The following is a 21,614-nucleotide window of genomic DNA, read 5'->3' on the forward strand; positions in this document are numbered from 1 at the left end:
GTCATGCGTGGAGAACGCCCGTGTCACCTTACTGACGTCATCCGGAAGGCAAATTGAGGACACTCCAACCGGGTGGGGAGGGCCTTCGGTCTCCGTGCGTGCGCGCGCGTTTGGGCTTTGCGGCATTTGATAAATATGACACCGAAGACAAGGGGCAACGTTAATCTATTATAGAAGCGAAAGCATCATTTTCCAACATAAACCCCACTCAACTGCAAGATAAAATCTACAAATACTTGTTAAAATATAGCTAAAAATGACCTCCTGAACGGTAATTCCAAATATTTTAAAAGAATATATCCATATCGAAACAGTACACACACTCGATCCAGTCCAAATGGGAAAACTGACTACAGGACCCACAATGCCTTGCACCGGAAGTTTGAGCCAAACACGAATCGCTTATTGGAAAGATGAACAAGAACCTTGCCTCCATTTTTAAACAAATATTTTTTTATGTCTACTGTTCGTTTGTATATGCTATATTGTTATTTTCGTAAGTTAAAAAAACTGCCAACACATCGAATAAGATAATATATTACTATTTCCCTTGATGCAGTTCACCGGAAGCGTATGCCCAACGCGGAAGTATGAGAAGGTAAACAAAGCGTCTCTTCATTTTTCCGAACAAATTTTTTTTTTCCTTCTTCCTAAATCAACCTTTAGCAACAAATATTGTTTTTCACGTGATAACGTAGCTCGTAGTTCACTTTTTTATGGTTTTATATATTTAAAAGACAACGAATGGTGCAAAAGTTGCCGGACAGGGCTCAAGAAAATAGCAGAAGATACCGGTAATAAAAATCAGTGTTGGAGTTATTTTAGAAATTAAATACAATACTTGATTTGAATTATGCTGTTCTACGATATTCTTTATTATTATTATTTTGCTCCACGACGTTCAACAAATAACTGCATTAACTGCACAACGGTCATCGTGTTTTCTCCCAGCGATCATTTTCGATACTTATTTGTCATCGCTTCGTTTATTGTAGTTGCTTATTATTGACAATACGGTCGTAGCATAGACTACCGTAAACAAATTCTGTGTGTATTCTACATACTTAGCCAAGTAAGAATATTGCTAGATATCTTACTTACTTATCTTTAACGTATCTTGTGCCTGAAAAGTGACATTGAGAGTATTGAGGCGCTTCTAAATGAAATGGATTATTATTATTATTATTATTAAGACGATTCTAATTCCAAAGAACTAAATAACCAAGAGAATATGGCTTTATCTAGCTAGCCTACCTATTAGCTATCTATTGCTAGCTAGCTAGCTTTCTATCTATATGAGTATCTGCTCACCCACAGAAAAACGTATCCTGTGACCGTAAAGTGTCCTTGAGAGCTTTGAAAGGCGCTTGAAATAAAATGTATTATTATTAATATTAATTTTTGTGCATTTTAAGAGTGAGTCGCCAATCTTGCGAGGATGGCCCGCTGCTGGAGGAGCAGGAAACAGAAGGCCAGCGGCAGCTTCACGGCCTGCTGCTGCGGCAACTCCACACACGAGTCGACGTGGAAAGGTTTTTGGATCTACATTTGCAAGTCATTTATTGTGTATTTTATTGGAAGGGTTTTTCTTGTTTTTAAAGGACGACCGACACCACCGGACAAGTTGCGTTCATAATTTGTAAAATCACTACAAATCACTTCTACTGAGCGCATTTGACAAAGATTCCACCACATATAGCTATAGTCTACGCGCTGAATATTCAGATAGTCTTATTTTCGAGTTGATGACGATGCTCTAAGTGACGTCACGTAGGGAACGTCCCTGACCAAGAAAGCGACACACAATGCATTTTGGGTACTTTTTTTTCGTCTGAGAACACCGTGTTGATCGTAAAATTAGAAGGAAAACACTTAAATAAAGCGATGGTGAATTGTTGTGTGTTGTACCGAGACTACTATTTGATACTAGTTGACACAAATTCCCAGCGGACAAATCAGCCCATTTCCAACGGCGCTTGTGCGCCATCTTGTGCATTTTCTGGGACGCTACATTGGGAGTCCAGACGGCTGGAATTGATACGGAATGACTTCTTTAATTGATTGCAAACATGTATGCTTTCCTCTTCAGAACTATTTGAATGATATTCATAACTGGATGAGTAACAAGAACGCATCTTCTCCGAATCTGAACTCTCTGAAGCCATTGTTTTGATTCTGGAGCAAGGCAGTTTGTGAAGGAGTATCCTGGCGTGATGTCACGAACAAGTGGGCGGGACTTTCTGCATCTCACCAGTTTCGAGCTCATTTTGTGGCAGTTTTGCGAAACTTTAAGTTATTGGTGTTTTGCATTTGACTAAAAATATCAGCCTGCGTGTTTTTGGTATTTTCGATGCTATAAAACGTTTTTCTGATGTCAGTTAGGAAACAAAAAAATGCTGTCAGTTGTCCTTCAAATGTCATTTGTTTTATATTTGCTTCAGATGTGTGGCCAAGAAGCGCAGCTTTGCCCCAGCGGCGCTCTACCGTCCGTTTGGCGAGCAGGCGTCCGGCGTGCGAAGCCTGTCTCAGTTCCAGGAGCTTCAAGAAGATGAGCAGGAGCTAGCAGGCCTGCGGGAGCTCGGACTCACCGACCCTGAGATCCAACTGTGGCAAAACAGGGATGCCCCGGAAGTCCCTGAACAGGTAGGCGCCATTGTGTATAAACGAAATGTATTATTATTATTATCTACTAGCTGGCTAGCTAGCTTTCTGTCTGTGTATTTTATTGACATTCAGTGTATTAGCTATCTATCTAGCTAGCTATATAGTTATCGAGGTGGATAGCTGTTTAGCGAGCTATCTGTTGGCTATCTATTAGCGATCAACTAGCTGCCTAGCTAGCTTTCTATTTACTTCCGGGTTGAGTGAACGCTGGCGCGTGTGGCTGCCGCTTCTCACACACAGAAAAACTTATCCTGTGACTGTAAAACGTCCATTAGCTTTCTATCTATTTGAGTTCGGGATTCAGTGAACCCACAGAAAAAAATAGCATGTGACTGTAAAGTGACCTTGAGAGTTTTTAAAGGCGCTTAGAGATGAAATGTATTATTATTATTATTATCAATTGGCTAGCTAGCTAGCTTTCTATCTGAGTTACTTCAGCGTTGATTGAACGCTGGTGCCTGTGGCTGCCGCTGCTCACCCGCAGAAAAACAGATCCTGTGACTGTAAATGGACCTTGAGAGTTTTGAAAGATGCTTATAAATGAAATGTATTATTATTATTATTATTATTTATTATTAATTTCAGTGTCACGGCGTTTGCGCGGCGCCTGGCGTGAAGCGACAGCGCCTCCAGGTCATCCGGGATAAAATTGCAGCCCGGGCGGAGCTCCTAGCGCGGCCCCAGCGCTTCTCTGCTAGCCGCCCGCTATCCCGCCGCGAGATGGAGATCGAACAGGCGCTCTTCCAGGGCAGCGACCGGCAAGGTTTCCTCACTGCGCTCTACCATCGAGGTATTTACAGTTACAGGATAAGTTTCTCTGTGGGTGAGCAGCGGCAGACACACGCGCCAGCGCTCACTCAACCTGGATTAACTCAAATAGATGGACATCTAGCTAGCTAGTTAATAGATAGCTAATAGATAGCCAGCTCGGTAGATAGCTAATTGATAGATAATATATAGTAAGCTAGCTACCTAATAGATAGCTAATAGATAGCCACTTAACTAGCTAGATAGCGAATAGATAGCCAGATAACTAGCTCGCTAAGAGATATCTAATAGATTACTAGCTAGTTGGATAGATAGCTAATGGATAAACAGCTAGCTAGCTAATAGATAGCCAATAGATAGCCAGCTAGATAGATAGCTAATATATAGTAAGCTAGCTAGCTAATAGGATTAACTCATCTAGAAATCTAGCAAACTAGCTAACAGATAGCCAATAGATAGCCAGCTAGCTAGGTAATAGATAGCCGGATAAATAGCAAATAGATAGCTAGATAGCTAGATAACTAGCTAGCTAATACATATCTAATAGATAACTAGCTAATGGATAGATAGCTAATAGATAGCTAGATAGCTAATAGATAGCCAGGTAACTAGCTAGCGAATAGATATCTAATATATAGCCAGCTAGCTGGATAGCGAATAGATTGCTAATAGATAGTAAGCTAGCCAGATAGATAGCTAATAGATAGCCAGATATGCTAGCCGAATCCAATAGTTATAGCTTTTGCAGTCACTGTTTGGAAAAAATACAGTTTTCAGAGCAGACAACCTTCATTTTGACTTCATAATTATGATTTTTTTTTCTTCCATGTAGAAATGATTAATGAGCAAAAGACTTTTCTCGACCTTCCAGATGAAAATAACCAAGATGGCCGCCAAGGGGCGACACCTACAGATCCAATGGACACCCTGTACAGAGATCTTCTCAGCAAGTCGCCCCAGGGTGACAAAACGCTCACCCTTTCTACATCCGTACCGTCACATGACCTGGAACCAGAAGGCATCAGCCAATCAGAGGAAAGCTCACCAGAACCACCCGAGCATCAACCTGCTCCCCTGCTGGAGATCAGCCGTCCAATCGGCAGCTTGCGCGGGCGGAGGGGGCCGGCTCGGGCCGGCCGCTGACCGTCACGGGGCGAGTGGCGACCGTGACGGACCAGGAAATCCGAGAGAACCGGGAGACCCAGGAGGGGATCCGGAACATTCCGAGATTCCGAAACTACCAGCCTGGAAAACCTTCACGGGTATGACCGGTGAATTTGTTTTCAAAATAAAACAATTCCGTGAGAATTAAATGCTTTAGAATGTGCCACAAAATGGCGGCAAACAACTGCATGGAGCTTATCATATTACTTCCGCATACGGGTAACATCCGACTTACGACCACCCGTACTTACGACCATGACCTCCCTACCCGATCTTTGAAAATGTTAATTCGGCAACGCATACGGCAATTTTAGCCAGCCAGCATCTCACGCTCGCACAGCAATCGACTGTGTGATGGCGGGGGGGGGGGTGTTTGCGTGTCATTTATCTGACTTGCGACCGAGTTCCGTTTCGACCAAACGGTTGTAAGTCAAAATGGTCGTAAGTCGAAATCCATTCAAAATGTGGAATAGAAACTCAGAGGCTAAATGACTCACAAAATTCCCCCTCTTAAAATGTTAAAAATAGACCCTGGAGGTCGTGGTCGTAAGTACGGGTGGTCGTAAGACGAGCCGGTCGTAAGTCGGATGTTAGCTGTATTTGGATTTGAAAGATGCAATTTTCAATGTGTAATTAATGTGCAATTAATTTTAATTGACCATCCTTTGAAGTACACTTTATTTTCCTTTTTTTTCCTTGATGCTTAAATTTTTAGAAAATATTAATACTAATAATAATAATAGATTTCATTTATAAGCACCTTTCAAAACTCTCAAGGTCACTTTATAGTCACTGGATCAGTTTTTCTGTGGGTGAGCAGCGGCAGCCACATACGCCAGCGTTCACTGAACCCGGAATAACTCAAATAAATAAAAAAACTACCTAGCTAGCTATTAGATAGCTAATAGCCAGCTAGCTAGCTAGCTAAGCAGGACTCTGGAAATGCTGTCCCATTACAGGTGCAAAAAAAAGCACAATTGCCCCAGAGCTGTCCAGCGAGATAATAAATAGCAATGGCATTCCTCCCGATCAAAAACTGTGCTGGCATATCAGGCTTGGCCACCGTTTTTGTAATAATAATAATACATTTGATTTATAAGCACCTTTCAAAACTCTCAAGGTCACTTTACAGTCACAGGATACGTTTTTCTGTGGATGAGCAGCGGCAGCCACACGCGCCAGCGTTCACTCAACTCGGAAGTAACTCAAACCGATAGAAAAGCTAGCTAGCTAATAGATATTAGACGTTGTATTTTAGAGAAAAACTTATCGCTTTTTGTTTCCAGGTGCTGTGCGTGAAGAATCTGAGCCCGCATGCATCCGTGGCCCAGCTGGTGGCGCTGTTCTCCAGGTTCGAGGGCGCCGGCGACAGACCTCCGCTGCTGTATCGCCTCCTGACAGGACGCATGAAGGGTCAAGCTTTTGTCACTCTGCCCGGTGAGTCCTTGCTGGCTGCTGTCGAACCGAATCTTAATTGCACGGTACTTAAGTGTGTGTTTGTGTTTGCAAATGGAGACACGGAAACGGCCCAGGATGCTTTGCAACTGCTCCATGGTTACCGGTTGCTAGGGAAACCTTTGGTGCTGGAGTTTGGCCGTCAGCGAACGGAATCCGACGAACGGGAAGAGAGGACGTGATATGTAAATACAAAACTTTTTTGGGAAGTAGCCACAAATGACTTTTTTTAAATCACTCAACCCGGAATAACTCAAAAAGATAGAAAGCTAGCTAGCTAGCTAATATAATGCTAGATAGCTAACTATCTAACATTCTATTAGCTAACTAGATAGCTAATGTTTCATGACTCAAATAAACAGCTAGCTAGCTATTTTGCTAATAGCTAGTTCTCTAGCTAGCTAGATAGCTAATAGATAGCTTACTAGCTAGATAGCTAATATGTTTCCTGACCCCAAGAGTTGCTAGTGTAGTTTAATTGTGGTGATATTTCAAAAATACGACCCTTGTTTTTCTTTTATAATACAGTTTTAAAAATTGAGCTAGCGAGCATTATTATTATTATTATTTATTATTTTTAAAAATCTAAGCATCTAGAAAAATAAGAAAATAAAGTGTACTTCAAATGATGGTCAATTAAAATTAATTGCACATTAACTACACATCAAAAATTACATCTTTCCAAAATACAGGTAACATCAGACTTACGACCGGCTCAACTTACGACCACCCGTACTTTTCATTTATAAGCGCCTTTCAAAACTCTCAAGGTCACTTTGCAGTCACAAATAGCAAATAGATAGCAAATAGCTAATACCTAGCTAGCTACCTAGATATTAGCTACCTAGATAGCTAATAGCTAGCAAATATATAGCTAATAGCTATATTTAATTTCCAATAAAAGTGTATCATCGGGTTCTACGAGCCCACGGAACTATAACAAAGGTGCCTCGGAACACTTTTTAGAAGGGGGAGCTGTTTATTCAACATGGAAGAAAAACGATGAAATAATCATCACACGTAACGGGTGAGGTCATATACGGAACCTCCCGGTTTGGCGTGGACGACCCGGTAGCTCCCGACGCCGCTTCGAATCAGCGTCTGCTCCTTGCTGTTCACGGCGACGTTACGGCCACCGTCAAGGGGATTTCGCCGTTAGCGTCGCGCTTGTACGTGTAGCCTCCCGCCCTCCTTTCCCCTCGCAGAAGGAAATACCCAAAAAGCTGCCGCTCAGCACGGTGAGCAGGCCCAAGGTCATATCCACGTAGAGGCGACTGCTCGGCACATACTTGACCGTGTCGCTGATAACCTGGGAATATAAGATCGCCCACATGCTCATGCAGACGGGCACTAGCGCGGCCAAACCGGCCATAAAAAGGACGCAACCGCAGACGCCCACCACCCGCCTCTTGAACACCGGCGATATATTCAGATACACGGTGCACTGCATCCCCACAATGAACACCAGAAGGCCCACAAACAAAAGCCCCAAGGAGACCAACATGAGGATCCGGGAAACCTGGATGTCGTTCGGCTGGATCACGGAGGTCTTGAGCATTTGGCACAGGATGGCCCCGTTCACCTTGTTGGAACATTTCTTCCACAGGCCGTTGGTGTCTGTGTCCAACATCCTCAAGGAGTTGTTGTTAATCACCGCCGAGACCTCCCAGCTGGGGAGCAGCGTATTCAGCAAGGTGAACAGAAGGCCAAAAAGGCCCAGGATAAATCCCACCGGCTCCAGAGGCCCACAGGCCATTGCGATCGATCGGTCCTGAGGCGACAAAAGCGGCAAATGAAAATCGCATCAACACGGCATGCTAAACAACCGCTAAAAATGCTAACTTGGTCCGCCCAGGAATCGAGGTCGACTCGCTGTTTTAAATAAGTGACAGAACTGGAAAGACTGAAAAAAATGAAATAATTCCTGGCTAGCATCTTAAAAGACACTCGCGGTCATCCTCTGCTAAAAATGCTAACTTGGTACGCCCATGAATCAAAGTCAACTAGCCCTACACATTTTTCTGTAACCTTTGAAAGATTCAGCTAGCATTTTATGGACCTGTCTTGATGACAGCAGAATTGTTTTGAAAACGTGACAGAACTGGAAAAAAAACAAAACAATTCCTGGCTAGCATCTTAAAAGACACTCGCGGTCGCCTTCCGCTCAAAATGCTAATTTGGGATTGCGATGAATCGAGGTCAAACGTTACAAAACTGGAAAAAAAACAAAACAATTCCTGGCTAGCATCTTAAAAGACACTAGCGGTCACCCTCTGCTAAAAATGCTAACTTTAGACGCAGAGAAATTGATGTCGACTAGCATACATGCATTTCCCGGACCCGTCTTGATGTCTTGTTGACACCAGATTTTTTTTTAAAAAACGTTACTGAACTGGAAAAACTGAAGAAAAAAAAGCAAACAATTACTGGCTAGCATCTTAAAAGATACTAGCGGTCACCATCTGCTAAAAATGCTAATTTGGGATTGCGATGAATCGAGGTCAAATGTTACAGAACTGAAAAAAGCAAACAATTACTGGCTAGCATCTTAAAAGATACTAGCGGTCACCATCTGCTAAAAATGCTAACTTGAGGTTGCGATGAATCAAAGTCAACTAGCCTACTTGTTTTTCCGTAACAGATTCAGCTAGCATTTCTTCCATTAGCCTCTTGATGACACTAGAATTGTTTTAACAACATTACACAAGTGGAAAAGCTGCAAAAAATCCTGGCTAACATCTTTAAAGACACTTAGCGGTCAAGATTTTAAATATCATCTTTCATTTGTTGAAATAGTCTCCAAAATAACTCTTATTTTTTTAAATAATACTCACACGTGACTCAAATCTGTCCAAAAAACGAGACAAAACTAGTCGTCAGCCTGATGCGTTTGAAAGAAATTCTTCTTCTGTTAGCGTTGTTATGAAGTCGGGTGTCTGATATCTTTATTGCATCACGATCATCACTCTGTGACATCTTCCTTTTGTTTTGTATTCTTTATATGTCACCTAATGTACATTTATGACCCGGGAAGTGGCTTTGAAATAAAAAAAAATGTCGGCCGCCTTTGCTCCATGTTGACGTCCACTCCGAACAAAGATGGCGCCCAACTGAAATTTGCCCATCCGTTTATGAGGTCTTCATCGATTACAATAATAATAATAATAATAATAATAATAAATAATAATAATAATAATAATTATAATCAGATATAAATGCCTTTCAAAACTCTCAAGATCACTTTACAGTCTCAGGATAAGTTTTTCTATGGGTGAGCAGCGTTCACTCAACCCGCAAGTAACTCAGACAGCAAGCTAGCTAGCTAGCTAGCGAATAGATAGCTAATAGCTAGCAAATCGAAAGCTAATCATAAGAGTAATACTTTACATTTGCCGGCGTCCCCCAAAACTCCCAGGGTCACCCCACAGCCACAGGAACAGTCCCTCCGTGGGTGAGCAGCGGCAGCCACACGCGCCAGCAAGCCAGCTAATCGATAGCTAATAGATAGCCAGCCAGGTATTTAGCTAGCGAGCCAGCCAGATAGCTGAATAGCACTCATTATTATTACTGTATCTATTAGCTATCTAGCTAGCTTTCTATCCAGTTGAGTTACTTCCGGGTTGAGTGAACGCTGGCGCGTGTGACTGCCGCCGCCCACCCACCGAAAATCCTACACCGTGACTGCAAAGTGACCCAGAGAGACTTGAAAGGCGCCCACAAACCAAATGTACCACCGCTATTATAATAATAATTCATTTCATTTCTAAGCGCTGTTCAAAACTCTCACTTTCCAGTCACAGTATTAAACTTTTCTGTGGGCGAGCAGCGGCAGCCACACGCACCAGCGTTCACTCACCCCGGAAGTTACTCAAATAGATGGAAAGCTAGCTAGCTAATAGATAGCTAAGAGCTGGGTAGCGAGAAAGCTAGCCAGCGCTGTAGCTAATAGATATAGATAGGTAGCTTGCTAGCCAGCGCTATAGCTAATAGATAGATAGGTATAGCTTGCTAGCCAGCGCTATAGCTAATAAATATACAGATAGGTAGATGCCAGCCATCTAGATTTCAAAAAGGTCTTTCAAAAAGGTCACTTTACAGTCACAAATAGCAACTATATAGCAAATAGCTAATAGCTAGCAAATATATAGCTAATAGCTATATTTAATTTCCAATAAAAGTGCATCATCGGGTTCTACGAGCCCACGGAACTATAACAAAGGTGCCTCGGAACACTTTTTAGAAGGGGGAGCTGTTTATTCAACATGGAAGAAAAACGATGAAATAATCATCACACATAACGGGTGAGGTCATATACGGAACCTCCCGGTTTGGCGTGGACGACCCGGTAGCTCCCGACGGCGCTTCGAATCAGCGTCTGCTCCTTGCTGTTCACGCCGGCGTTACGGCCACCGTCAAGGGGATTTCGACGTTGCCCTTGCCCTTGCCGTTGCGCGTATAGCCTTCTTTCTCCTCGGATAAGGAAATACCCAAAAAGCTGCCGCCGACCAGGCTGAGCAGGCCCAAGGTCATCTCCAAGTAGAGGTGACTGCCCGGCGCATACTGGACCGCGTCGGTGACATAATTGAAATATAAGTTTGCCCACATGCTTACGGAGACGGGGAATCGCCAGCCCCAACCGGCCATAAAAAGGATGCCACCGCAGACGCCCACCTCCCGCCTCTTGAACACCGACAATCTACCCAGACGCACGGTGCACTGCATCCCCACGGTGATCATCAGAAGGCCCACAAACAAAAGCCCCAAGGAGACCAACATGAGGATCCGGATGTCTTCCAGCTGGATCACGGAGGTCTTGACCATTTCGCACAGGATGGCCCCGTCCACCTCGTTGGAACATTTCATCCACACGCCGTCGGTTCCCGTGTGCAACATCTCCACCGGGACGTCCCAGCGGGGGAGCAGCGTGGTCAGAAAGGTGCCCACAAGGTCAATCAAGACCAGGAAAAATCCCACCAGCTCCAGAGGCCCACAGGCCATTGCGATCGATCGGTCCTAAGGTGACAAAAGGCGGGCAAATGAAAACCGCGTCAGCACGGCTGGCTAAAAATACGTCCGTGTCCGCTAAAAATGCTAACTTCGATGAGTCGACTAGCATACAAATTTTTCTGCTAAAAATGCTAATTTGGGATTGCAATTAATCCAGCATACACATTTGAAGATTTGGCTATCATTGCCTGGACATGTCTTCTTCTTCTTTTCCCTTCAGGGGTCGTCTTGATGACACTAAAATTATTCTAAAAACGTGACGGGACTGGAAGAAAAATGAAATAATTTATGGCTAGCATCTTAAAAGACACTCGCGGTCACCATCGACTAAAAATGCTAATTTGAGATTGCGATGAATCGGGGTCAAATGTTACAGAACTGGAACAAATGAAACAATTCCTGGCTAGCATCTTATAAGACGCTAGCGGTCACCCGCCGCTAAAAATGCTAACTTTAGACGGCGACTAGCATACACATTTTTCTGTTACATTGTAAAGATTCGGCTAGCATTTCATAGACCCGTCTTGATGACACTAGAATTGTTCTAAAAATGTGACGGGACTGGAAAAAAATGAACCAATTCCTGGCTAGCATCTTAACAGACACTCGCGGTCGCTAAAAATGCTAACTTGGCATTGCGATGAATCAAGCTCAACGAGCATCCAAATGTTTCTGTAACAAGAAAGATTCAGCTAGCATTACTTCAATTAGCATCTTGATGACACTAGAATTGTTTTTACATTACAGAAGTGGAAAAACTGTCAAAAATTCCTAGCTAACATCTTAAAAGACACTTAGCGGTCAAGATTTTAAATATCATTGTTCATTTGTTGAAATAGTCTACAAAATAACTCTTATTTTTTTTAAATAATACTCACACGTGACTCAAATCTGTCCAAAAAACGAGACAAAACTAGTAGTCAGCCTGATGCGTTTGAAAGAAATTCTTCTTCTTTTAGCGTGTTATGAAGTCGGGTGTCTGATATCTTTATTGCATCACGATCATCACTCTGTGACATCTTCCTTTTGTTTTGTATTCTTTATATGTCACCTAATGTACATTTATGACCCGGGAAGAGGCTTTGAAATGAAAAAAAATGTCGGCCGCCTTTGCTCCATGTTGACGTCCACTCCGAACAAAGATGGCGCCCAAATGAAATTTGCCCATCCGTTTATGAGGTCTTCGTCGATTACAATAATAATAATAATAATTCTCATCGATGGACCACTCCTGTACGACTGAGAGCTTACACAGACGAAATAATAATAATAATAATATCTAAGCGCCTTTCAAAACTCTCAAGGTCACTACCGTCACACGATATGTTTTTCTGTGGGTGAGCAGTGGCAGCCACACGCGCCAGCATTCACTCAACCAGGAAGTAACTCAAATCGATAGAAAGCTAGCTAGCTAGCTAGCTAATGGTTAGCCAATAGATAGCTATCAAATAGCCAGCCAGATAACCAATAGCTAGCTAGCTATATAGCCAGCCAACCAGACAGCCAGTAAGTAACTCAAATAGATAGAAAGTCAGCCAGATAGCTAGCTAGCTAATAGATAGCTAATAGTATTGAAGTACATTCTTCAAACCCAAGAATGCAATGTACGGTCTTCCTTAGTTTAAAAAATGGTTGCTACTTCAACAACCGATGCTTCCGTGCTTTAAGCTAGCTAACAAAAACATCATCATAGCTCGTTGTACTAAATTCACAGGACACTCTGACGAAGGCGGAAGTAGTCGCCGAAACATGTCAGGTATTTGAACACCGACAATACACTGTCTGTAAGTAAGGAATCTGCTTAACATTAATCATCATAGCTCGTACCCGTCCAGAAAAATAAAAAATAAACCAGATTATTTGTGTTCTTGGCCTAATTTAGGAGGACTCTGATCCGACTTGTTGTTTATATGTTGGTTCAGTCGAGTCATCGCGCATCCATTATTGATCGTTTTGGCTAGCTAGCGTGTGTTTGTTGTTTTTGTCTGCTTTCTGTTTGTAGGTCAGTCGTAGCTCTTGAATGGACTTTAATGTGTACTTTCAAATTTTCGCCTTAGTTACGGGTGATACATTGAATTTATCTATCTATCTGGCTAGCTAGCTAGCTAGCGATCTAGCTGGCTACCGAGCAAGCTAGCGATTTACTATCAGGTAGGTAGGTAGCTAGCTATCTATCGAGTTAGCTACCTCAGAGCTATCGCTATCTAGCTGACTGGCTATCTTGCAATTCCCAAATAAATTCTGGAATGGCAGTGAATTTAGTCCACATGGAGATTAGCATTCTTTTATTCTGAAAACAAAAGATCACAATCTGAAACACCAATAAACCACCAATGTCCTTAAATCACACATATCCTGTGACATCATATCCTGCCTTTACAGGTTTCACGTGAGAGCTACCGCTACCGCTTTGAATCAACGTTTGCCCTCTCTTGTCCACACCAATGCCTTCCATTTGCAGGGTGGTGGGATTCCGAACCACTGGTGCACCACCTCCGCCCATCGGGTACGGGTATCCACCACCTCCATAGCGCCTCCCCCCGTGTCCCCCACGTTCGTGGCCTTCACAGAAGGACGCCGCCAGCATGCTACCACCTAGCATCGAAAGCACCGCCGAGACTAAGCCCAAGTAGAGGCAGTCGCCGAGCTCAAATTTGAGCGTGACGGGTACACTGGGACTGTAGAAGTTCTGGATCACTTTGTTGGTGGTCCAGGAGACCGGCACCAGAGTCATGAAACCGGCCATGAAGAAGAAACACCCGCCAACGCCCGCCACCCGCTTCTTGACTTCCCCTGAACCCTCCAGGCAGACGGTGCACTGCATCCCTAGGACGGCGATGACCAGGCCTAGGGTGGACAGTACCAGAGAGACCACCATGAGGGCCCGGGACGCCTGCAGGTCAGAAGACAGAGCCAGGATGGAATTGTAGGTGTCGCACTGGAAGGCCCCGGTACTCTGATGGACGCATTCCATCCACAAGCCCTTCATGGTGCCCGAAGCCGTCACGATGTTGGAGCCGACGTGTGCCGTGTTTTCCCAGAAAGGGAGCACCGTGGACACCAGGCTGCCCAGTAGACCCAGAAGGCCCAGGAAGAAGCCCACCAGCTCCAGGCCTGCAGAGGCCATGGAAACCAAGCACTCCTGGGGAGAGAGAGACAGGTACATATTGGAAATCAATACATCGAATGCTGGTCAGATATTATGATTGCTAACCTGTTTGTATTATGTACTGCTGCTAACTGACGAGCTAGCTAATAATGAAATAGTTCCTAATCTATTAGGGGATTGCCTCGTGAACAAATATAGCCATGGGAACCACTTTGAGAAGATAACATTAGCTGTGGCTAGCTAATTGGCTAAGAACTACTAGCTAGCTAATAATGAAATACTGTAGTTCCTCATCCATAAGGTTATTCTACTAGCTAGCTAACAGTGACAGACTTTAGTTACTAATCTACAAGGTTATTCTTGTGAACAAATACACCCATGGCAACCATTTTGAGGAGATAATATTGTAGCTGTAGCTAGTTAATTGGCTATGAACTACTAGCTAGCTAATTAAATGGATATTTATCTACGAGGTTAATCTTGTGAACAAGTAAAGCCATGGCAACCGTTTTGAGAAGATAACATAGTAGCTGTAGCTAGCTAATTGGCTATGAACTACTATCTTGCTAATTAAATAGTTATTAATCTACAAGGTTATTCTTGTGAACAAATACAGCCATGTCAACCATTTTGAGAAGATAGCATAGTAGCGGTGGCTAGCTAATTGGCTATAAACTACTAGCTAGCTAATAATTAAATAGTTATGAATCTACAAGGTTATTACTTTGTGAACGAATACAGTCTAGCCAAGGCAACCATTTTGAAAAGAAGCATAGTAGCTGTGGCTAGCTGATTGGCTAGGAAATACTTACTAGCTAGCTAATAATGAAATAGTTACTAATCTACAAGGTGATTCTTGTGAAAAAATAGAGCCATGGCAACCATTTTGAGAAGATAACAGTGAGATGAACAAAAAACTAAATCAAGGTGTTGATATTTTTTTGGCTAATAACGAGCAGCCATTTTGAGAAAAACAAAAAGCTAAATCGAGATGTTCATTTGTTTTTGTTCTTGGCCAATGACGAGCAGCCATTTTAAGGAAAAACAAAAAGCTAAATTGAAGTGTTCATTTTGTTTTTGTTTTTTTGCTAAAAACAAGCAGCCATTTTGATAAAAACAGAAAGCTAGATCAAGGTGTTCATTTTGGGGTTTTTTTTGTGCTAATGCCTAGCAGCCATTTTGAGACAAAGAAAAAGCTACATCAAAGTGTTCATTTTGTTTTTGGCTAACGACAAGCAGCCATTTTGAGATAAACAAAAAGCTAAATCAAAGTGTTTATTTGGTTTTTGGCTAATAAGGAGCAGCCATTTTCAGAAAAACAAAGCTAAATTGAGGTTTTCATTTTTGGCTAATAACGCGCAGCCATTTTGAGATCAACAAAAAGCTAAATGGAGGTGTTCATTATGTTTTTGTTGCTAAATAACACGCTAGCTACAAATATGACACGTCGTTTGTTGGATTGATTTTCAGAAAACGTACACAAGTGACAGTTAGCTTGAACGATTTGTAAACTTTTTATAAATAACGAGTGATTAGCAACTAACTTTTTATTCCTTCCAAGCAATTACCAGCCATGTAGTTACACATTTTTTTGTTATTGACTTTTTTATTTAAAGACAAGAATTATCCAGCGCCGCAAACATGCTAACATAACATTGCAACTCGTGTCTCTATTGTAGCTTGTTTTTAATATGAGGGAACTTACTTATAACGCAGCGTGAAGAAATCCGTTGATCCCGTTGCCCCTTCGTCTTTCCGGGGAGGAGGAAAAAAAAAACCAACAAATCAGGCCTTTTTTATCCACTTCACCATATTTGCCAGCACGCAGCCCGACGCTAAAAGTCACGATTTAAGAATTTTCATTCATTTTGAGAAGCAGCTGGCGTTGAAAGGCTTGTACAATGGAGATGCGCGTGCGCGCCTGTTTGTCATCCTCATCAGATGTCGGACATTGTCATCTGGGCCGTCGCCTCCTGTCAAACACACGCGGCAGTTAATCATTCTTCTACTGGCGAAACAAAACAACCTTTGGCACCTGGGCCCTGGTTGCCCTCACGCGGTACCGTAATGGGATTAAGGGGGGGGGGGGGGGTGGAATAAAGGAATAATCCCGCTGGCAATCCTGCGACATTTAGGCTTTTATTGTTGAAATGGAATATGGATGTTATTTTCCTGAAAAAAAGACAACATTCGGCCATTTTGACTTGTTTTATTATTTCTCACCAAAAAACATATGAAAGCATACATTTCATTAGAATTGAGGAGCACAACAAAATGGTGTTAGCGACTACCTAAATTTAGCCTTTTTTTCAACACAAAAATATGATAGATGAACTACTAGCTAACTAGTTAATACATGAAGTTACATGTTAGGTACGTTTTTATGCATGTTTGTTTTTTTTTGTCTTATTAGTACGTATTGTTTTGTCGTATTAGCTAGCTAGCTTTCTATCTACTTGAGTTACTTCTGGGTTGAGTGAACGCTGGCGCGTGTGTCTGCCGCTGCTCACCCACAGAAAAACCTTGAGTGTTTTGAAAGGCGTTTATAAGTGAAATGTTTTATTATTATTATTATTATTATTATTATTATTAATTATTATTATAAGAACGGTGCTGTCGCGGCTTGGAATTGAAGCGGATTTACGTGGAAATACAATCTCTTTTCATCAATGGATGGTACAGCTTTGTGTTTGCTTTCAGTTTTGAAAGGCGCTTACAATAATAATGATAATAATTCATTTAATTATAAATTTTGATTATGAATAAAATGTATGATAATTATTAGCTATCTATTAGCTAGATAGCTTTCTATCTTTTTGAGTTACGTCTAAGTTGAGTGAATGCTGGCGCGTGTGGCTGCCGCTGCTCACCCACAGAAAAACGTATCTTGTGACGGTAAAGTGACCTTGAGAGTTTTGAAAGGTGCTTATATATTATTATTATTATTATTATTATTATTGTTATTATTATTATTATAATCGACGGAGACCTCATAAACGGATGGGCAAATTTCAGTTGGGTCCAACATTTTTTTTTCTTCTCATTTCAAAGCCACTTTGCGAGTCATAAAAGGTACATTAGGTGACGTAAAGAATACAAAACAAAAAAGAAGATGTCAAAGAGTGACGAGCGTGACCCAATAAAGACACCCACCTTCATAAGAACGCCAACAGAAGAATTTCTTTCAAATGTGTCAGGCTGACGCCTAGTTTTGTCTCGTTTTTTGGACAGATTTGAGTCACGTGTGAGTATTATTTAAAAAAAAAAAACAGTTATTTTGTCGATCATTTCAACAACAGAAAGAAAGATATTTAAAATCTTGAGCGCAAAGTGTCTTTAAAGATGTTAGCCAGGATTTTTTTTTTGCAGTTTTTCCACTTCTAATGTCATCAAGAGGCTAATTGAAGTAACGCTAGCTGAATCTTTCACATGTTACAGAAACATTTGGATGCTAGTTGACCTTGATTCATCGCAATGCCAAGTTAGCATTTTTAGTACAATGTGACCGTTAGTGTCTTTTAAGATGCTAGCCATGAATTGGTTTTTTTTTTTTTTTTTCAGTCCCGTCACGTTTTTTAGAACAATATTAGTGTCATCAAGACAGATCCAGAAAATGCTAGCTGAATCTTTCAAATGTTACAGAAAAATGTGTAGGGCTAGTTGACTTTGTACCAAGTTAGCATTTTTAGCGGATGGTGACCGCTAGTGTCTTTTAAAATGCTAGCCAGGAATTGTTTCATTTTTTTGTCACATTTGACCTCGATTCATCGCAATCTCAAATTAGCATTTTTAGCGGATGGTGACCGCTAGTGTCTTTTAAGATGCTAGCCAGGAATTGTTTGATGCTAGCCAGGAATTGTTTGATGCTAGCCATGAATTTTTTTTTTTTCAGTCCCGTCACGTTTTTTAGAGTGTCATTTCTCCACTGCGAGACTATTAAAGGCAAATCCAATCCAATCCAAGACAGGTCCAGAAAATGCTAGCTGAATCTTTCAAATGTTACAGAAAAATGTGTAGGGCTAGTTGACTTTGTACCAAGTTAGCATTTTTAGCGGATGGTGACCGCTAGTGTCTTTTAAGATGCTAGCCAGGAATTGTTTCATTTTTTTTTTCCATTTCCGTAACATTTTTAATATGATTCTGGTGTAATCATAAATGCTAGCCAAATGTTTCAAATGTTTCAGGAAAACGTGTAGGTTAGTTGACTTTGATTCATTGGCCTACTAACTTAGCAATTTTAGCGTCAGGTGACCGGTAGTGTTGACGCGGTTTTCATTTGGCCCCCTTTTGTCGCCTTAGGACCGATCGATCGCAATGGCCTGTGGGCCTCTGGAGCTGGTGGGATTTTTCCTGGCCTTGATTGGCTTTCTGGGCACCTTGCTGACCACGCTGCTCCCCAGCTGGGAGGTCTCGGTGGTGATTAACAACAACTACTTGGGGATGTTGGACACGGAAACCAACGGCCTGTGGATGAAATGTTCCAACAACGTGAACGGGGCCATCCTGTGCCAAATGCTGGACACCTTCCTGATGCTGCCGTACGACATCCAGGTTTCCCGGATCCTCATGTTGGTCTCCTTGGGGCTTTCGTTTGCGGGCCTTCTGGTGGCCACCGTGGGGATGCAGTGCACCGTGTGTCTGGATAGATCGCCGGTGTTCAAGAGGCGGGTGGCGGGCGTCGGCGGTTGCCTCCTCCTGGTGGCCGGTTTGGCCTCGCTAGTGCCCCTCTCCATGAGCATCAACATGATCCGCAATTCCGGGGTTATCACCAACACGTTCAAGTACGTGCCGGGCAATTGCATCTACTTGGGGATGACCTCGGCCCTGGTCTCCATGCTGGGCGGCGCCGTTTTGACCGCCGCCTCCTACGAGGGGAAAGGAGGGCGGAGAGGCTACACGTACAAGGGCGACGCTAACGTCGAAATCCCCTTGACGGTGGCGCGTAACGTCGGCGTGAACAGCAAGGAGCAGACGCTGATTCGAAGCGGCGTCGGGAGCTACCGGGTCGTCCACGCCAAACCGGGAGATTCGGTATATGACCTCACCCGTTACGTGTGATGATTATTTCATTGCAGTGGAGAGCGACGTTCAGCCATTTTTTTCCTCCATGTTGAATAAACAGCTCCCCCTTCTAGAAAGTGTTCCGAGGTACTTTTGTTATATTTGTCATCCGTGGGCTCGTAGAACCCGATGATGCACTTTTATTGTAAATTAAATGTAGCTATTACCTATCTATTCGCGAGCTATTAGCTATCACGAGCTATTAGCTATTTATTCGCTAGGTATTAGCTATTTGCTATCTATTTGCTATTTGTGACTGTAAAGAGACCTTGAGAGTTTTGAAAGGTGCTTATAAATGAAATGTATTATTATTATTATTATTATGACAAGAGAGAATGGGGGCTTGGCATCCAATCACCAGTTTGTTGGTTTTTGCTGACGTTTACAGGACATGTGACGAAACTGCAATTGGAACAAAAACGTTTCGTACAGTACAATAAATGCATCAATTGTTTTCGTTTATTTTTTTAATTCACACATTTTTAAGTTTACACGATCAGATAAAACGAAACGACGTCTAAAACAACCTTTTTTTTCCCCTCGACGGTGACGTATGGAAGACAAGTGTCGAAAGTGTGGCAGCCAGAACAAAACTCCATTAAAAAGAGAAATTGACCAATCGCAACGCGTCGTGGTGCCAGTGGCCAATCAGGATGTACTTAATCACGCCGGCCCGGAAGTGTATCACGCAAAATGCGTACATTTTTTATCGTTTTAGCTGAAGTTAAAAATGGAAATGAATCTTGCGTCGATATTTTGAGCCCCGAAGTGACGAAAAGATAGACATTTTCTGTGTCGTTCACACGTAGGAGTAATTATGTTCTTATGCTAGTTTGTTGTCTCAAAATTCCCATGCTAATCTCTTCGTTTTAAGACTTGTCATCTTTATGGATTTATGTTTATATCGCGTGATTTTATGGCGTTCTATTAAGTTAAAATTTGTAAGCGTAAAGTTGTGGCGCGTATATGTTGGTCAAAAAGTGACTGTTTAGTTTATTAAAAGGGAACGCGTCATTGGCTTGGAGGGAGGAGGGGGACAGGCTTGTAGTCTTCTGATCCGTCCCCCAGGAGGCTCTGCTTCCCCGGCTTCCTTTGTTCCGTCTCGCCGGTGCGAGTTGAGTCAAATGCGGGAAAGCTTCCTCATCCCCCAATAGCGACGACAGCAGCGAAACACCGACGAGAAACCCCCCACACACACCCTAAAAGAGCCCTGGAGGAAGTCACGCGAAAACGGGTGTTGCTTTATTCGGAAGAGAAGAAGAAAGAAAAGTTGCGTCTGATGCGTTCGAGGTCGCTGCCAAAAAGTCGGACAGACGAAATGCGGGGTGCGAAGACGACACATTGGGGAGTCTTCCGCTCGCTTTCGGGAAGCTAAGTGCTAGCCGGTCAGACGGACTCTCCCTTTCTGCCACGCTAAGCATCCATTTTCGCATCCCACCCCCAAGCCCAGCTCAGGGAGTGGCATCCTCCCTTTTCCCCCCCGGAAGGAAAATTCCAAGTGGCTTCCTTTCTATCTGGAGTCTGGACCATCGTGTCGAATCACCGTGAGTATTTTCTGTTTGTTTATTTTTCTTTGTTGAATGGAGTGAGACCCCCCCCCCAATCCCTTCCTTACCCCACGATGTGTCTCACAACAATGAAGCAAAGTGATGCATTTTGATGGAAGTGCGCGTTATGTACCCCACCATCACCATCAGCACTATCAGGTGCAGGCCCCAAAATGGTGGACGCTTTCATTTGGAACAATTATCAGCATCTTTGACCCATTTTAATAGCTCGACATGTGCTAGCTGTTAACCTCATGCCATTATATTAGGGGCAGTGGGGGGGGGGGGATAATTATAATATTAATTTTGAACTGTGTGGCATCCTTAGCGAGGGTTTGATGAAACTGTGTTTGTTATTGAAATTGAAAAGGCGCTGCAGTACATCAAACTGACAGGTGGCAGTAAAAAATTGGTGGGACCTGACTGGATGAAATGCAAGGACGTGGCAGCTTTTATTAAAGATGAATAATTTGAGGGAAATATTGAAGTGGAGGAACTGCTTTTTTTTTGTTTTAGCAAGTAAAATGGCTTCAATGGAATTTTTGATAAATTGGATTAAAGTTGTTATTTTACATTGAGCCTATTGTGCTTAAAAGTCATTGGGGAAAAACAATGCAGAAAAAATGCTAGACAAGAGAATAAGAAACTCGCCAGCGTTCACTCAACCCGGAAGTAACTCAAATAGATAGACAGCTAGCTAGATAGCTAATACATAGCTAATGGATAGTAAACCAGATGGCTACCTAATAGATAGCTGGATAAATAGCCAGCTAGCCGGGTAGATAGCCAGCTAGCCGGGTAACTGAAACTTATGACAATTATGCATGAATCGACTCGAA

The 21,614-nt window shown here is 42.6% G+C and overlaps 6 protein-coding genes across 9 annotated transcripts in view; 3 read left to right on the forward strand and 3 right to left on the reverse strand.

Annotated features, from left to right (window-relative positions):
• Positions 1 to 560: 560 nt before the first annotated feature.
• rbm41 (RNA binding motif protein 41) lies at positions 561 to 13,581 on the forward strand. The gene is given in 9 exon segments (XM_089016477.1): positions 561 to 598; positions 1,416 to 1,532; positions 2,442 to 2,643; positions 3,250 to 3,454; positions 4,304 to 4,543; positions 4,546 to 4,694; positions 5,883 to 6,033; positions 6,112 to 6,236; positions 13,441 to 13,581. Coding segments are annotated over 8 exon segments (1,194 nt in total). The 5' UTR covers positions 561 to 590; the 3' UTR covers positions 6,234 to 6,236; positions 13,441 to 13,581.
• LOC148886843 (claudin-2-like) lies at positions 6,633 to 9,232 on the reverse strand. 2 transcript variants are annotated; one of them, XM_089016484.1, is made up of 2 exons: positions 8,886 to 9,232; positions 6,633 to 7,822 (listed from the first exon to the last, which is right to left on the reverse strand). In XM_089016484.1, the coding sequence occupies exon 2, from the start codon at positions 7,805 to 7,807 to the stop codon at positions 7,190 to 7,192; it is 618 nt and encodes a 205-aa protein (XP_088872610.1). In that variant the 5' UTR covers positions 7,808 to 7,822; positions 8,886 to 9,232; the 3' UTR covers positions 6,633 to 7,189. The 2 variants fall into 2 exon arrangements, with proteins under 2 accessions (XP_088872610.1, XP_088872609.1); XM_089016483.1 differs by having other exon boundaries at positions 6,633 to 7,878; positions 8,014 to 9,232.
• On the reverse strand, positions 10,264 to 12,260 carry LOC148886844 (claudin-19-like). The gene is made up of 2 exons (XM_089017257.1): positions 11,937 to 12,260; positions 10,264 to 11,064 (listed from the first exon to the last, which is right to left on the reverse strand). The coding sequence occupies exon 2, from the start codon at positions 11,047 to 11,049 to the stop codon at positions 10,441 to 10,443; it is 609 nt and encodes a 202-aa protein (XP_088873383.1). The 5' UTR covers positions 11,050 to 11,064; positions 11,937 to 12,260; the 3' UTR covers positions 10,264 to 10,440.
• LOC148886845 (claudin-2-like) lies at positions 12,875 to 14,185 on the reverse strand. Its single transcript, XM_089016480.1, has one exon. It carries the CDS (start codon positions 14,183 to 14,185, stop codon positions 13,403 to 13,405), a length of 783 nt encoding a protein of 260 aa, XP_088872606.1. The 3' UTR covers positions 12,875 to 13,402.
• LOC148886846 (claudin-7-like) lies at positions 14,078 to 19,430 on the forward strand. 2 transcript variants are annotated; one of them, XM_089016481.1, is made up of 2 exons: positions 14,078 to 14,218; positions 18,467 to 19,427. In XM_089016481.1, the coding sequence occupies exon 2, from the start codon at positions 18,482 to 18,484 to the stop codon at positions 19,223 to 19,225; it is 744 nt and encodes a 247-aa protein (XP_088872607.1). In that variant the 5' UTR covers positions 14,078 to 14,218; positions 18,467 to 18,481; the 3' UTR covers positions 19,226 to 19,427. The 2 variants fall into 2 exon arrangements, with proteins under 2 accessions (XP_088872607.1, XP_088872608.1); XM_089016482.1 differs by lacking the exon at positions 14,078 to 14,218 and adding an exon at positions 17,159 to 17,411 and having other exon boundaries at positions 18,467 to 19,430.
• A 406-nt stretch (positions 19,431 to 19,836) lies between these two features.
• clip2 (CAP-GLY domain containing linker protein 2) overlaps positions 19,837 to 21,614 on the forward strand; it is a 16,088-nt gene continuing 14,310 nt past the window's right edge. For both annotated transcript variants that reach the window (XM_089017399.1, XM_089017400.1), the window contains exon 1: positions 19,837 to 20,772. The gene's annotated coding sequence lies outside the window, so the exon portion shown is untranslated. The remainder of the gene's footprint in view (positions 20,773 to 21,614) is intronic.

Source organism: Hippocampus bargibanti, linkage group LG16 (assembly GCF_051943395.1).
Source record: "Hippocampus bargibanti isolate YZ-2025 linkage group LG16, ASM5194339v1, whole genome shotgun sequence".
NCBI classification, from domain to species: domain Eukaryota; kingdom Metazoa; phylum Chordata; class Actinopteri; order Syngnathiformes; family Syngnathidae; genus Hippocampus; species Hippocampus bargibanti.

What these genes read in the sequence shown, in the direction of transcription:
- LOC148886843 (XM_089016484.1), bottom strand. Translation starts at nt 7,807, where the DNA reads ATGGCCTGTGGGCCTCTGGAGCCGGTGGGATTTATCCTGGGCCTTTTT.
- LOC148886844 (XM_089017257.1), bottom strand. Translation starts at nt 11,049, where the DNA reads ATGGCCTGTGGGCCTCTGGAGCTGGTGGGATTTTTCCTGGTCTTGATT.
- LOC148886845 (XM_089016480.1), bottom strand. Translation starts at nt 14,185, where the DNA reads ATGGCCTCTGCAGGCCTGGAGCTGGTGGGCTTCTTCCTGGGCCTTCTG.
- LOC148886846 (XM_089016481.1), top strand. Translation starts at nt 18,482, where the DNA reads ATGGCCTGTGGGCCTCTGGAGCTGGTGGGATTTTTCCTGGCCTTGATT.